Source organism: Panthera tigris, chromosome D1 (genome assembly GCF_018350195.1).
Source record: "Panthera tigris isolate Pti1 chromosome D1, P.tigris_Pti1_mat1.1, whole genome shotgun sequence".
NCBI classification, from domain to species: domain Eukaryota; kingdom Metazoa; phylum Chordata; class Mammalia; order Carnivora; family Felidae; genus Panthera; species Panthera tigris.
In genome coordinates, this window is record NC_056669.1 from 3,994,512 (window position 1) to 4,011,932 (window position 17,421).

The following is a 17,421-nucleotide window of genomic DNA, read 5'->3' on the forward strand; positions in this document are numbered from 1 at the left end:
ATCTACAGAAATTGCTGGAATTATCAAACATATAAGGGGTACCGTGAAAAGCAATCCATGTTTAAAGAAGTTAGCAGTTATGGGGCAAATATCCTATGTAGATGCTCATTTAACTCTTAAGTATCTCTCTGCAAGTGGGGACATTTTCAGAAATGACGTATAATATATGTTCACAAACACCCAGCACTAAACACTTCTTAGAACAAAAACAATGGTTTAAGTGTTATAATTATATTAATAACATTTTGAGCCTTGAGGGAGCATTTGGAGATGAAAATACAGAACATAGCTCAAATTTTACATTTCAAATAATGGGGCACCTGAATGGCTCAGTCAGTTAATCATGCAGCTCTTGGTTTCAGCTCAGGTCGTGATCTCATGGTTAGTGAGATCAAGCTTTGCATTGGGCTCTGTGCTGACAGCACGGAGCCTGATTGGGATTCTGTATCTCTCTCTCTTTCTCTGTCCCTCCCTCACTTGCACACTCTCTCCAAGAATGAATGAATGAATGAATACATAAAGAAATAAAGCACTTAATAAAGAAATTTGCACCATGAGTTTCAGTCAAGATGTCAATGATACATAGTAGAGATTGTTGGGTCAGAAAGCAAAGCAGACACTTACTTACTGACTTATTGCCATGTTCTGAGTATTTGATGAAAAAATGAATAGCTCCATCTGATTTTTTGTACCTGATAATACAAACTTGACTCAATTTTGCTACAATTATAAAATTGTAGACAAGTGTTTCTATATCCATTATAATTTTCGGGCAAATTTATTTTAATTAAAAATGCAAGTGCTTTCTGGTTTTGCTGTCTTAATACCTATCCGGAAAACTCCCCTACATTAACCCCAGCATCAGCAAAAGCTATTCTGTACTGTGATTCAAATATAATTTGTGAAATGGGTTTATGACTCTTCCTAGAAGGGAAGAATGTGGGCAAACATATAGATAGATCTCAATAGTAATTCAATCGCTCTTTGTCAAGAGCTGACCTAATTCTATGATTCAGTGTTTGGCATCCTTCAGAGAGAAGGCAGTTGATGGTATGTCCTGAGCAGGGCCAGGGCAACATCATTAACCAAGCTTAGCCACAGGGCAGCATTCATAAACTGTTGTGAAGGAATAAGTTTTGTTCATTATTGTAATCTTTTCAGTTGTAACATTTGGGCCAGATCTGCCAGAGAGTGGTCGGGTGGGGTGCTGGGGGGACAGGCATATCACTTCCCTGGGAACCTTGAGTTGAAACAGTAAGCACATCCCCAGCACGAATAGCAGCAGCCATATATAGCGCTCCTTGGAGACATCCCTGATACCAGGAGTGCTTCATGGTCAGGGATATTTCTGGGTCAAAAATGAATCCTTAATAGGGGCATAAAATTATCCCAAACAGAATGGAATTAAGTGTTCATTGTATTAAAGACAGTATCACAGAGGAGAATAAAAGGCAGACTTTAACGTCACACGAAGTGCTCTAACATAATTGCTAAGTAATCTTACCAAGAATTCAACTTCTCCATCATCTAGTTTGCTTTATATAAAATGAAGATAATAAAACTAACACTATGCCCATAAAGCGCTTAATACAGTACCTGCTACAGATTAGGTAGGCCTTCAATAACTTACAGGTATTTTTATTATCCTTATTATTATTACACTTGATCAAACGGAATGCAAATTCCATTATTACTACACTTGATCAAATGGGGGAGGGGTGTGATATAAAACAGGCAGGATTTTTACCTTTGCCATTCAGTTCGATCTCCTCCTTGGATTCTTTCCTTTGTGTTGAAAAGAACAAACAAACTAGGGAAACAAAAGTGAATAAGAACTCATATCATACTTAAAGAGAACTAGACAGATAAATTAACAATAACGGTTATTAAAGTTTGAAGTCTTTCAGATCAGCAACTGTGCCTCACTGTGTACTTGGTACTTCCAAAAGTAGCGTATCGTGCTTACTTGATAAATAATTTAATTCATTAATTCAATGAGATATGAGCTGTAATTTCTGTACAGACAGATGGGGGAGAATAAAGAAAAAAAGAAAATACACTCAAAAAAGACAAAAAATACTCAATATGAAAAGACAGAGAAGTCTTCTTTTTTTCCTTTCTTTTATTTTAACTCCAGTTAGTTAACATACTGTGTTATATTAGATTTCAGGTATTCAGACACTGCCATACAACACCCAGTGCTCATCACAAGTACCCTCCTTAGTAACCCATCACCTATTTCCCCCATCCCCCCACCCACCTCCCCTCTGGGGAGCATCAGTGTGTTCTCTGTATTTAGAGTCTGTTTCTTGGTTTGTCTCTCATCCCTTTCCCTTTGCTTGATTGTTTGGTTTCATAAATTCCACATATGGGTGAAATGGTATGGTGTTTGTCTTTCCCTGACTTACTTCAGTTAGTACTTTCTGTCTAGCTCTATCCATATCCTTGCATATGGCAAGATATCATTATTTTAATGACTCAGTAATATTCCTATATATGCATATATTCATATATGTTTTATATATTCATATATATTTTATATATTCATATGTATATATTCATATGTGTATATATTCATATGTGTATATATTCATATATGTGTATATATTCATATATGTATATATTCACATATATGTATATATTCATATGTGTATATATTCATATATATGTATATATGAATATAGGTGTACATATTCATATAGGTGTATATATTAATATATATGTATATATTCACATATACACACACACACACACACACACACACACACACACATACATACACCACTTCATCTTAGTGAATTCACCAGTTGATGGACACTTGGGCTGCTTCCTTAATTTGGCTCTTATAGATAATGCTGCAATAAACATCAGGATGCATGTATCCCTTTGCATTAGTGTTTTTCTATTTTGGGGCTAAATACCCAGTGGCACAATTACTGGATCATTCTATTTTTAATTTTTTGAGGAACCTCTGTACTCCTTTCCACAGTGACTGTACCCATTTGCATTCCCACCAACAACAGTAAAAGAGGGTTCCCTTTCTCCACATCCTTGCCAACACTTGTTTCTTATGTTGTTGATTTTAGCCATTCTGACAGGTGTGAGGTGATACCTCCTCATGGTTTTGATTTGTATTTCCCTGATAATTAGTGATGATGAGCATCTTTTCATGTGTCTTTTGGCCATCTGGATGTCTCCTTTGGAGAAATGTCTGTTCATATCATCTGCCTGTTTTTAAATTGGATTGTTTTGGGGTATTATTTGAGTTGTCTAAGTTCTTTATATATTTTGGAAACTAACACTTTATCAGAGATGCCATTTACAAATAACCTCTCCCATTCCGTAGGCTGTCTTTTTCATTTTGTTGATTATTTCCTTTGCTGTGCAGAAGCTTTTGATTTAGTAGTCCCAGTGAGAGAAGTCTGCTGAAATGACCTAAGACTAAGGCTGAGGCTTAAACTGAAATCAGAAGGTACAAGTTAGGATGAAGAACATAGACTTTCTCAGCACAAAGGGTAGCCACTGGAATACGTGAAGCAAGTGAGAAAGACTGGTTTACTCAGTGAACTGCTGATCTTCAGTGTGACTTGAGGGATGTGTAGCTCAGAGAGATTGTGAGAGACTGGTGTGGAAAAATAAGTGCCACAATCGCCGCCAGTCATTTCTGTCCCATCCTTGCTTCATTTTTCTTCGTAACACCTGCCACCTCTTGTCATCATAAATGTATTTGTGTATTTGTTTATTGTCTGCCTTAGCCCAGGAGTGTAAGGTTCTCGAGGGTCTGCACGTTCTACTGTCTTTGTTATTCCTGTATATGCAGACTCTCGAGCAATGGCCTGCATACAGTAGACCCTCAGGAAATATTCACTGAGTGAAAATGGAAAGGATAAGTAGGGACCTTTTCATGGAAGATCTTAAATACAATATGTAGGAAGAAATATCAGCATTGACTAGAGATAACGGTGAAAAAAAAGTGACAAGTCTGAGAGCATCTCCTGGGTTTCTGACGAAACCGAGTTGAGTCCATGGCTAGTAACCAAACACAGAATTGAAGAATAAGAGTTAAGTTTTTCTTTTCGTTTTCCAGCGGGAATGGGATGTTGAGTTATACGTTCTGAGTCTCCCAGAGTTGTGGGGAAGAATTCCCTCGCCTGCCATGAATTCACAAAGCACATCCCTCAAATAGACAAGAGCATTCTCCCTCCATTCTACCATGGGGAGTGAAGGCGATTTTTGTTAACAGCTATGGAGCAGATTCTATATGTAATAAAATCCTACATTAATCATCTTCACTGCATAGAAGTCAAAACTGGATGATTAAGGAATTCAAATACCCTGCCTCAGAACCATATAGTTGAAATGAAAAACACAGTTGTTGCAGCTGAAGGTAACTGAGTCTACCACTGAATCCATCATTTGTTTCTTGGCACGCTGTTCAAGAAATCACTCTTTATTTATATGATCACCTCAGTGTCATTTCCCCAGTAAAGAAATTTAATAGTGAGTAATCAAATGTATTCACTCTCAGTCACTGACATGAGTTTACAATTACTTCTTGGAATTGAGCAAGCCTCAGTGGGATATAAAAATTAGGCTAATCATATGGTGAATACTTACTTCATCCTGTGTTTGTTCCTGCTAGGAACAGAAATTGTCTCGATAATTGTATGCAAATCCTTTCAACAGAATCATCTAAAGAAAATTATGTGCTGCTACTCCTTTTCAAAAGAAAAGACAAAGTAATGTTTTAAAATATCACTTTCAAATCAACCAAAATGAATGGTTTTGGCTTTGTATATAAAAGCCGGATCTAAATTAATATTATTTACAGTACACAGTTCGGCACGTGAAGTAACAAACTGATATCTAATAGGATGTGTAACACTTCCATGTGTTTTGTGTTGCTAGTGATTGCTTTCATGTTTAATTAATGAGCTCTCTGGGACTCAGGCTTCAACGTAGGGTAGAGTAAATTAATTGGTCTTTTAAAAACCAGCATTTTGTGGAGAGCACTGACCATCCTCAGCCAGTGAACGAGCTCTTCAAGGTTAGCTGAGGATTTGTTTTTATAAACCAAATGTAGTTCTGTTTTTAGCATTGAGAATAGAGTTCTTTCTAAACCGGATTTCAAATTTCCTTTAATTCTGATTTTTTTTTTTTTTGAGGCTTGTTTCAGCCTTTGTTAATGACTCAAGATGGTTGCTAGAAAGACTGATAACAGAAACTATAGAGCAGTTTCCAGGGATACCCTGAGGAGGGCTGAGGTGTGCGAGGCTCCTGGCTCCTATTCCTCATGACTCCTCTCTGCCCTGGTTTGGGAGTTTTTGCACTTACCTGCCACATTCTTTTAGCATCTAAATGCATAAAAAATGGCAGTCTTGTATGGTTCCAACCCGCTATGATAAAGAATCTCCCGGTATACTCGATGGATGAGTACAGAATGAAGTGGCAAGTGTAGAATTTGGAGACAAGCAAGCCACTGACCTTCTCCATTGTCCCCCATCTTTGTTCAAATGACTGTAGACTGGACCTGGACTCATTTCTGGAGCCTCCTGTTGGGCCTCCCTTTCTTCCTTCTCTACTGGAGTCCATCATGTCAGCTAATATGAAAGCAGTTTTGTCACCTGCCTGTGTTCCGAAGCCTCCAGTGTGTCCCTCTTAAAAATGAAGTAAAATTTGGGGCACCTGGATGGCTCAGTCAGTTGAGCGCCCAACTTCAGCTCAGGGCATGATCTCATGGTTCGTGAGTTCGAGCCCTGAGTCTGGCTCTGTGCTGACAGCTGGGAGTCTGGCGCCTGCTTCAGACTCTGTCTCCCTCTCTATTTGCCCATCCCCTGCTCATTCTCTGTCTGTCTGTCTGTCTGTCTCTCTCTGTCTCTCTGTCTCAGCTGTAGGCAAACATTTAAAAAAATTAAGTAAGATTTAACTTCCGGTTTTTAACTATTGAAGCACATTCTTCGAGTGCCCTTTAGTGGCCAGTCTTCTAGCTCAGGAAACAGAACCAGTGTGCCTCCCTGTGTGAGCCTGCACTTCTGTGGGGGCAATGACGATACACGCGGTACATGAATAATGTACCTAGTATATTAGGTGGTGATGTTAGAGACAGAGTCTGGCGAGGAAGGGAAATGTGGAGTCTCAGGACCAGAGAGTTGTCTTGCTGGAGAATGAGACTGGGATGGCCTGCTGAAGAGAGGGCAGGGGGTAAAGGCTGGAAAGAGGTGAAAGGGGAGCCTCATGGACCCGCCTGGAGGACAGCAAGAGGGCACAGCTCTTGGTTTGACTGGCGGGCCTGGGACTAAGCCCCGTGGGTACAGTCGGTGAGGCTGAGGTTAGAGAGGCTGAGGTCAGAGAGTCTGGGGTCAGAGAGACTGAGGTCAGACATGCTGAGGTCGGAGAGGCTGGGTCAGAGAGGCTGAGGTTGGAGACACTGGGGTCAGAGATGCTGAGGTAGGACAGGCTGAGGTCACAGATGTGACTCAGTGGCCCGCAGTGCAGGTCCAGCAGGAGGGGTGAGCAGGAGTGACGGGGTCTGGCTTGCGCACAGCTGTGCTACCCGTGGTCCCAGGGGCGGGGGGTGGGGGGTGGTGACGAGAGCAAGGACAAGGTCAGGAGACACCTGCATGTTCCAGACCAGAGGCAGTGCTGGCTTGCACCTGCTGGGAGAAGCAGTCAGATTCTCGGTGTCCCTGAAGACAGCACCGACACCGTCTGCTGATGCGCTAGGGGTGTTGGTGAGAGGCTCACCAGAGCTGGTGAAGACCTCAACACAGCCCCAGCCCTCCTTGAGGCATCATCTCCAGCTCCCCTGTGTGCTCACATGGGGTGCAGGAGCCCCTGGGCTTGAGAACGGAGGGCCTGAGCTGAACCTCACAGCCCTGCCGGTTGTTAGGGTTATGACTTGATGTCAATCACACAGCCCATCTTTATCTCTGTTTCTTCACCTACAGGGTGGGGACAGTCCTACCTCTTTCACAGGCCGGGCCGCTCTTGAGGTCCCGGCACATTGTCAAATGAAAATAAAGCTTTGTATGTTTATGAACCTACTACTCCAGCAGATTAGTCTCTAAACTATTAGTAATCCGTTAAGTGTTCCTCAAGCTTCCCACCTCACTGTCTCTCCAGCAGACCCTCCCCTTCTCTACCTGTCATTCTCTGCACAGAGCAGTCCTGTCTCTAAGGGGCCCTGTCCCTCCTTTCCACTCAACAATTTGCTCTCCCAGAGTGTTGCATATTGAATAAGTTTAACGTGCAAAATTAGGTCTTAAGTACTTTAAATGCTTAATATGAGACAAAAGTTATTTGCTTGCTGTTAATTCACAAATTTATATTTTTTATTATTTTCGTAAGCTTATTTTTATTTATTTTGAGAGAGAGAGAGAGAGAGAGAGAGAGAGAGCAAGTGGGGGCGGGGGTGGGGAAGAAGAATCCAGAACAGGCTCCAGGCTCCGAGGTGTCAGCACAGAGTCTGATACAGGGCTCGAAGTCACGAATACGAGATCATGACCCGAACTAAAGTCAAGAGTCAGAAACCTCACCAATTAAGCCATCCAGGTGCCCCAATTCAAAATCTATATTTTAGATGCAACTATATGGTTGCGTTTAGTGCAAGTTTGAATTGTGAAGTTTTTATATTGTGAAAAAAAATAATTGTGAATTTTGCTTAGTGTGATATTTAAAATTTATAAAACTTCAGCCTATGAGCAAAATCATAACCATACAGAAATCATGCCAGACATTTATTCTGATCAGGAAACTAGTCTTTAGTTATTGGAGTTTAAAACTATACAAAATTTTGAAGAATGCCTTTCTTGCGTGAAAAGGCTTTGCTGTGCACCATAAAAAGATGGGTAAATACTCATAGTGCTGAGCAGATTAAACAATTCTGGAAGAAAACTTGAAAAGATCTCCAGTTTATTCTTTTTTTAACTTTTTTTAATGTTTATTTATTTATTTTGGGAGAGAGAGAGAGAAGGAAGAAGGGACAGAGAGAGAGAGAGGGAGAGAGATAATCCCAAGCAGCCTCCTTGATGTGAGCACAGAGCCCAATGCGGGGCTCAAACCCATGGAACGGTGAGATCATGACCTGAGCCGAAATCAAGAGTCAGATGCTTAACTGACTGAGCCACTCAGGTGCCCCTCCAGGTTATTCTTAGAGACTTTTCAGAATGTAGAGAGATGGTCTCTAGCCTGAAGCAAGAGAGAAAACTGGGTTTCTCAAACCTGTGTCAGAATCTAGCATACCGGTTCGGGTGATGAAGGAGGTGACTGCCAGGCCTTATCACCAGAAGTCACTTGACATCTGAAATCCAAGTAGAAAAATACGTGCTTCTTCAGGACGTCAAAGAGACCTAAGTTCCTGTAGAAAACAGGACAAAATGGCCACCAACAGAACAGATTGTTGTTACGCCCAAATCCACCTCCTCCTCATCCCGTTTGTTTTGTCGATCACCAAGTTGAGTTATCCTTCTCCCACAGTCTCAGATCCACTCTCCTTTCCTGTCATGTCTTACCTGGATCCCTTCAGTATGGCATGAACTGATTTTCCCATTTCCTGTTGCTCTCATCCACAGTGTTTCTCACACCTCAGCTGAATGATCACTGTACAACACATTTGTCATTCTCTTCCTCATGTCCCTGGGGAATAAAGACTGAATTCTGTGATACAGTGGAGAAAGCCCTTGTGATGACACTTGCCTGCCGTTCTCTCCAGCCCTTCCTGCAGTCCTCACCAGTTCTCCAGCACCCTCCTTGTCCTTCCAAACACACAAGATAAACCGGACATATTTCAGGTTCCTGGATGTGAACTGCCACGCTTTGCCTTACCTCTGAGCCTTTTAAAATTCTGATTCCTCCCTCTAAAATTCCCACTAGTTCACTCATGCATTCAGACAATTTGCTGAGCATCAACTGTGCCCCCACTGAACTACGAACCGAGCCCAGAAGTGGTCCCTATGTTCACGGAGCTCACAACACAGTGGAAGGCAGAGGCATCATCAGATCATCATTAAATACGTAGCCAGAAACTGTGGGAAAATCTCTGAAAGAAATGTACAGAAAGCTATAAGAGCTTGAAGAGCTCAGAGGAGAAAGTGATCAGTCAGGGGTAGGTAAGTTATGTTTGCAATAAGCTCCGAAAGATGAAAGAAGACAAAGGTAGAAGGAAACAGTTTTTTAAGGGCAATGGTAGCATGTGCAAAGGCACTGAGGTAGAGATGCATGGTACCTCCTAGAACTTCTGAGAAGTGCAGTATTGCTGGAGAATGTAAAACAGAGACATTAGTGGCCCAAATGATACTGAAAGAGAGGGAGGGATGATTATGATTTTGGTATATATCAGAAAAGAATAAGAAAACAGGGCACTGCAAGGAAGTGCCATGGAGTTTCTGCCTACAAAAATCAGTCTACTTGCTGTGTAAACAAGTGATGTATAAGTTAATAGGTTCGACCATTCTTTGCACTGAAATCAAATTCTCCAGCGGCCTGGAGAAAAGCCCAGGAGAAATAAGGAAAAAAAAAAATAGTGCTAGGGAATGTCTGGAGAGAGGAGTTCTATGCTTTGAACCTCTGGCAAATGGTTAAACGTATTTGCTGTATTCCCATATTAATGAGGGTTAGCTTCAAGTGCCACTAACGGAAACTTTAAACATTTAAATTACTAAGTTCACCTGTAAGATGGCATCTGAATTAACTATGAACACTGGAGTATAGGGGTCAGGAAACGATGAATGTTCTTGTCAGAAAATACGAGAGGCCACAGGGAAAATCTAAGACCCAGAATGCCCATCTTTAAAGATGGATTTTCCATTTTTACTCTTGATTGTAGACAAGGAAGACTCGTCATCTTATATCAGGTTTGCATGTATGGCCTCAAACTATTTAAGTTAGAAGGTCTTTGTTTATTTTCGCTCTGCCCTTCATGAACTGTGGCATAAAATAAATGCTATAGTCACAGCTGCCCATAAATTTAACCAAGCTACATGTTGGTTCCTCCAACCATGTGCTGAGACCTTAGAGTCCAGACAGTGGCCTTTGAACACGTGATTTCCAGGCTAAGCTGCTTTGGTACGAGTCCAGACTCTGTGGTCACAACATCTGCTCTCCATTTCCAGCATGGCGGCATCAGATGCCGAGGATTCCAGACTCTTATTCCTCCCTAAGACTGAGGTTAATCCACAGCATGAAGTATACTCCCAGGCATAGAAATCTTTCTCTTCAAATCCACTAGCTGGGGATGCCCGTGATTGTGCCCAGACCAGAGAAATCACTAGACTGGTGGTAGATGCCTGCCTAGCAATTCATGAGGTTAATGAGAGGGGTTGTAATTGGAGTACATACAAGCAGTCGCTGTGCCCCTTCTCTTTTCTAAGCTCAGCAACCCCCATGGGATAGACTCAGCCCTCTCCTTTCCAGACGGGTTCTCACGACCTCGAGGTTTCTACACCCCTATTCATCATGATGGGGCACACTTCATCTGATTACTTCACTACCCTGACGACACTCCTTGATAATGTCTACAGTCTCACTTCGTCTCGTTTTCTCAATTTCTCAGCCTTCCAGTGATGCAGCTTTGAGTGTACCGATGACCTTCTAATTAAAGAGCACTATGAGCTCTTCTCTGTCCTTATCCAAGGGAAGTTTTCTGTTTTTGTTTTTTTACAGCTTATGGATAACTCCCTTCTTTTGAAATTATGTCCACCATGACATAAACTTCTCATGATTCTCCTCCTGCTCCTCTGTGTACAGATAGTTGAATCAAATAACTCTTGAAAGAGAGAACGTCACATAAACAAAATCCAGCTTGTGTTGCTAGCAGCCACTTGTCTGGATGGTACTGCTCATGGAAAATACGCCATTCCCCATGGATGATGTAAAAGCTGTTGATGTGTGTGTGGATGCAGTAGTTCAGAACTGCTTACATCACTGTGATCAGTTGTCAGCATAATTGATAACATCATTACGTGACGTAATAACATTTTTAAAAATACCTGTGTGTGTCACTTGATAGTGTTCTTTAATTACTTACTCTAGGACAGTACTGTGATCTTGTCCATGGGATGGTTTCGCTACGAGTCTAATAAAATTATTTTGGTTATTTATACAATACTGTGTAATTTGCATAATAGTTACTTAGTAAGTGACTAGATAGTTAATTCCTTGTAGACACAGGAATCATGTCTTTATCTTGGCAGCAAACCTTCAAGAATCTTGGATGTAGTAGGTTTTCAGTAAATTATATTGAATTAAAATGTTAGGCAGCTTATTAATGTAGAAGCAATACTAAAAAGATCCTTTACAGTAGTACAGTCTCTGTCTGTCTTGTGGGATTCACCCAGCACTGCAGTATTCATGGCCAACAATATTGCCTTACAGATTTTCTAATAAGTAGGAGACACAAATCATAGCCAGATGTAGATTTAGTATGACATGACTTGTGATTTTTTAGTTTATATAACAGCTAAGTTACATAATCATAGATTCAGCAGCAGTATTTTCTCCAAGTTACAACTATCCTGGCAAATAAATAAGACACACACCTCTGAGTGGCATAAATAAGAAAGCATATTAAAATCCAACACAGCTTATAAAAGAATTCAAGCTTCCAACCTGTAACTGCATGTCCCTTGCATTGCATTGAAAAGATGCCATTTACTTCTGACCATGATTAATGATTCTTTTTAGGCAGCCAACTTTCTTTGCCGTTTAACAAAGATTGTGTCCTAGGGGTTCGTCTATGTCAATTCTAGTGTCATTTGTAAATCAGAAAAAGCAGATAACGAAATGTTGAATTTGAATTATAGTTTTGGCATTAGTGTGAACCTTGAAATATCTCTTATGCAACGGTGAACATATATGAATTTCATCAGAAGGCTTGCCACTGTACATTCTGTGAAAGTCCCGTAGGAAGGATAATAACAACCTGGATGCTTACTTGGTGACATGAATCCTGATAAGCACATGATGCCAAAAATTTTAAAAAATAAATAAATTTAAAGGTGATACATAAAGAATTGATCCCACGGAGCAGGACAACTGCTTTGGTGTGTGTGCCCAGTAGTTCTCATTTGTACGACATGCAAAAAATCAAGCAGAATGCCCTTAAATTATTTTGGTTTGACAACAAATAGAGGGAGAAAAAGGAAAAGGAAGATGTCTGTTGGTATTTTTGAAAAGAACGTGTTCATGGGTGTCAATAAAAGTGAATAAAAAAAAAAAGTGAATAAAAGTAACATTGCCTCCCTTCCTAGCAGAGAGCAAGTCTCAGTAACTGAATAAATGAGGCATGAGCAGGTACATTAAGAGAGCACTCAGACCATCCTGTGACATTTGTGCCCAACAGAAAACAAGGGAAAGAGCACTGGACTTGGGGTGGAGGCCGAGGGGAATCTAGGTGAGATTTGAAAAGATAATGATAGGCATACGTTGCAGAAGGGAAAACTAAATAGAGCAGTAGATGTACCAGAATAATTATATAGTAATTAACATGCCCTCTTTCTTCCTCTTTGGGGAATTTTTTTTTTCATTTAGATAAAAATGAGTCCTGACTGCCACAGTATTTCATTTGGCAGGATATCAGGTAATTTATATTTCAAATATGATCTCATCATCAGTTCCATCTGTTGATATTAACTGAGCATCCGTAACGTTTGAAACTCTGACTTGTAGAAAATATACCGAAAAATCAAAACCCTTGAATCTGAGAGACTCATGCCAAGCATAAACCTGAATAAATGTCCTCTTATGTTGCAAGTTCTTTGTATTCAAGTATTTGCTTTTAATCCACCTGGTTCTACAGGCTCACTCCAGGGACCAGGGGAGGGAGAGACCATAGGCATCTGTCATAGAATGAACTCAAAAGAAATGCCAGACCTTCTTAAAAAGGACTAGCATATTTTTTTATGCTAAGCCACAAGGGGGAAAAAATAACTGGGTACCAGGCTCTGAGTCTAACCAGTTCGTGTGTAAGGGCTGTTCATAGTTTAAAGTCTCCGCCAGTCCAAAACCGAGAGCCGAAAAAAGCAAGATTTCAAGACAGTGTTGGCCCGAAGAAACACTCCAGGTGCTGTATTCCAAGTTTTGCGCATCTTCCTTAATCCAGATACCAAGACCTCTTACTTCCCTTCTGTGCTGGTTGATGCAGAGAGGTCTGGATGGACAACAAGGCACAGACCCCCCCATTCGCTGGAAGGCTGTCTCCAGCTAACGAATACTCCTCAGATTTCAGCAATCTTGGATGAGTGTCCTCAATCTTCATGACCCCGTACAAGTTGTTTGTTCTCCGTACTTGGTACCCACGTCCAACAAGGCAGATTTAACCAAACCGTCCCTTTGGGCCAACACTGCATTGAGCACAGCTATCATTACACCATTTTAAACTCGATTGCCTTTGTTTCTTTGAATGTCTTTTTCTCCTCTACTAGATTATGAGTTTGGGTGCCTACTGCCCCACCTAGTAGCCGTTCAGTTCAACCTCAATCCACATCATCCCCCAGCCAAGAGACAAAGAGTTAAAGAACGCCTTCTTTCCAGAAAAAGCAGGGAGGGGACATAATCATGCCTCTCCCTTCACAATAATGGGTCTTCAATACATACTTTTGCATTGTTTTTTCTACATCATCTCTTCCATAGCTGAATCCAAAAAAAATGTTTTTACTACCATGTTTGAGTGAAGAGCCTAAACAGTTGTTCAAAATTAATTCTTTCCAGTGAGTAGTATTAACAAAATGAATTTATGAAATTGTATTGACTGCCGGTAGTACTGAATTTGGTTTTTGGTTTATCTCATCAAAAACATGTCTAAAGCAAGGTAATGTTCTCCAGTAGAGAAATTCTGAGAACTTCTTAAGGTGTTCTTCCTTCATCCAAGTAATCTTTTAAAGGGTGTTGCCTCAAGTAGAGAAAGCAAAAACAAGTGATTCACAAATAACCAGTCAGATTTTAAATTTCTAAAGCATTCATTGTGTATTTGCAACATAAAAATGTTGCTGTAGATTCAGTGCCTACATAAGTTATTGAAGGGGAGTTAAAGTATGATTTTGGTAACCCGTCTGGATTTTTTTTCCCCACTAGGATACTCAATACTTCAAGCTATTATGGAAAAAGCAGGACAAAATGGTTGGCATGTCAGCGCTATATGTGTGGAAAATTTTAATGATGTCAGCTATAGGCAACTTCTAGAAGAACTTGATAGACGACAAGAGAAGAAATTTGTAATAGACTGTGAGATAGAGAGGCTTCAAAACATATTAGAACAGGTAAGTCCTGGATTTTATGTTACTATAACCCTATGCCTTCTACAAAAAGTTGACTCTTGATTTACTTGTTCCCATCAATATTTCCTCCCCACCATTTCGTCTGAAGTGCAGCGTTCAGGATTTTTCATTCCATGATTCATCTCCACAACTAAATCATAATCCTTTATCACCAAAGGACGTTTTGGTTCTCAGGTCTCAGTGCATTAGAAGCACTATTTCTCACACATTTTTAAGACCTGCCATAGAAAGGACCTTTTGTGAGTCATCAAGAGCTCTTGGCCTCCTACTTTCATAAACATTAATTTTGAAGACTAATGCCATCTACAATCTTAGAAAGTTTCAGTATTTGTGACTGTGTGTTTTTGGTAACCTTTAGAAAACTAGCTGCGTGAGAACCAACAACATGTAAAGCAATGAAGTAAAAGTTAAATTGCATACTGTGTATAGCTTATTTTCCTCTACATGTTTAAGTGCACAGTGAAGATGGCTTTCAACTCTTCACAAATGAAGACTCCTGTAATAAATTTTTCAATAAATGCTTGTTGATTTGACTTGAAGTAGACAGGAAAAGGTAAAAGTGAGCTTTGTTATTGTGCTAAATGATAGGAAAATATCCTCAAATAGTGGTTAACTTTTGCCTTCCTCCTGACCCTACATGTCGTGATGAGCTGTAGCTCTATTTGGCCAAAATTGCAGGGAATGAATGCCATCTAGTGGCTTAGGAAATGTTCGCTCCTGTTTCTCTACACCAAGTCAGGTTGGCTGAAGCAGTATTGTAGTGATGTTTTGTTGGTTATTTTACCACATACAGTTTGCATCATAATAGGGTTTGATTTGTAGTAGTAAACTTACCAATGTGGAGGTGTATTTATAAGAATAACTCAGGTACCCAACTAGAAAAATCAAAACCAAAATACGTTTCAGAGCTTCCTCCTTAATATTGAGGGGCCCTAAACTCAATGGCCAGAGTTTCCCCCATCAACTGTGTAAGAATTAGTGCAACTTAAAGGTAAAAAAGCATGTGGTCGTTCTTTGAAACGTCTGGTGAAGCCAGTCTATACTGTAAGAGGAAATGAAAGAATATTCACTTCCTGTTAGCTTTTCATAGAAGAAGAAAAAAAGAAACTTGATTGAAGAAATACGTTTATACCGTATTGGAATATATTAATTATAAACCTGTATGTCACTCAGGTTTATTCCTGAGTGGGAGTCCAAAAAGTCATCAAGGTTGCAACTATTCGAGGTGTATGGAATTTTTAAATGTGTATTTATGGAGTCCAAGAAAAAGCTTTCGGTCTTACTTGCCTAAGTAAGACAGTCACTTCAGCTCAAACCCCGTCTTCACTCCCTCCCACTGCCACCCCTGCGTGGAGAGTTTGAGTTGTTTGCCATGAATGACTGAAGCTCTGTAAATACCTCCTCATGAATCCCACAGAACAGTCAGTTCTGAGAACTGCCTGGGTTACCATGTTCCTGTCAGAAGGCCAGGGAGGCTCAGAAAGACCCCACACACACACACTTAGCGCTTGTGCTTAAATGACCACGTCTGGAGAAGCCCCATTTCAGGGCTTAGCTGGTTTCTGAGAAGGAAATCATGCCCGGGGGCTTTGGATAAACTCTGTGAGCAAGCCTGAAATAAAAAATCTTGCTAAGGGAACCAGACGTGGTTTTTTTTGTTTTTTTTTTGTTTTTTTTGTTTTTTGTCATCTCAAAAAGATCATTTTTTAAAATACACTTTTGTTTTTTAAGAGGCAGAGAGAGCAGGGGAGTGACAGAGAGAGGGAGAGAGAGAGAGGATCCCATACAGGATCTCCAGTGTCAGCGCAGAGCCTGACGCAGGCCTGGAGCTCACGAACTGTGAGATCATGACCTGAGCCGAAATGAAGATTTGAATGCTTAACCATCTGAGCCACCCAGGTGCCCTTCAAAAATATTGTTTTTATATTCTTTAGTCTTAGTGAGATATGATTAACATATAACATTGTGTACGTTTAAGATGTGCAGTGTGGTAATTTGATACACTAATGTATTATGACATGGTGACCGACCACAGAAGGGCTGGTGAACGAACAATTCCGTCACTTCATGTGGTCACCATTTCCTTTTGGGGATGAGAATATTTCAGATCTACTCTCCTAACAGGTTTCAGATAACACAGTATTGGTTTTTTAAAATTTTTAAGCTTATTTATGTATTTTCAGAGAGAGATGGAGCAAGCAGGGGAGGGGCAGAGAAAGAGACAGAGAGAGAATCCCAAGCAGGTTCCGCGCTGTCGGGACAGAGCCTGATGCAGGGGTTGGACTCACAAACCACGAGTTCATGACCTGAGCCGAAACCAAGAGTTAGAAACTTAACGGACTGAGCCCCGTGACGCCCTCGTGACACAGTGTTGTTAACTGTGGTCACCAGGCTGTACATTAGATCCCCAGAACTTAGAAAACTTGAGCATGTCTTTTCCGTGTCTCTTCTTCCTCCCGAATTCTAAACTGTTTATTTTCTCTCGTGACTGCATAGTAATAATGAGACTTTGTCCCTCTCAACTATAAACCTAATCGATTGTACAAAATCTACAGTATTATGAGAATATAATATACTTTGTCCTGCAAAATTTTCCCCCCAAAAAAGACATGTTCTGATCTTGAACATGATTTTTTTTTACTATCTATATTTTAATGCTTTGTACCTCTAAGCCAAATCATTTTTTAATGTTTCTTGGTTTTACTCCTGTCTCATCTAAACATAAGAGCTAATCCAAACTTTATCAAGAGTTTCTACATGTATTTTAATACACCTGTATTTCAACATCCTCTTTAATAAATTGAAATAACAGGAAAAAACAATTTCAGAGAATCAACCAAAGCAGTTTTTAAAACAGTAAAATGCTAAATAATCTTGATCAGGAAAACGCTTTTGAGAAGTAGCCCTCTTTCAGAAGATGGGGAAGTTAATATAATGCAGATAAGGGGACGTGTTAGTACATTTATGGAAGGGTAGGCAACCTCCAGACTGCAGTAACATGCTATCCATAAGTACTCTGCTGATATTTTCATTCATATCAGTTTTCAAATCATAATGGAAATGGCTCACACAATTTTCTCCTAAAATGTGTGAATGGACAACTATAATTAAAGAAGCACTTCATCTTCTGTACCTGTTTTCCAAGTTATTT

The 17,421-nt window shown here is 40.2% G+C and overlaps 1 protein-coding gene across 7 annotated transcripts in view; it reads left to right on the forward strand.

The window, feature by feature from the left end:
• GRIA4 (glutamate ionotropic receptor AMPA type subunit 4) overlaps positions 1 to 17,421 on the forward strand; it is a 247,428-nt gene that overhangs the window by 119,201 nt on the left and 110,806 nt on the right. For all 7 annotated transcript variants that reach the window (XM_042958444.1, XM_042958443.1, XM_042958445.1 and 4 more), the window contains one exon: positions 14,068 to 14,252. In XM_042958444.1, coding sequence (XP_042814378.1) covers positions 14,068 to 14,252 — 185 coding nt within the window. The remainder of the gene's footprint in view (positions 1 to 14,067; positions 14,253 to 17,421) is intronic.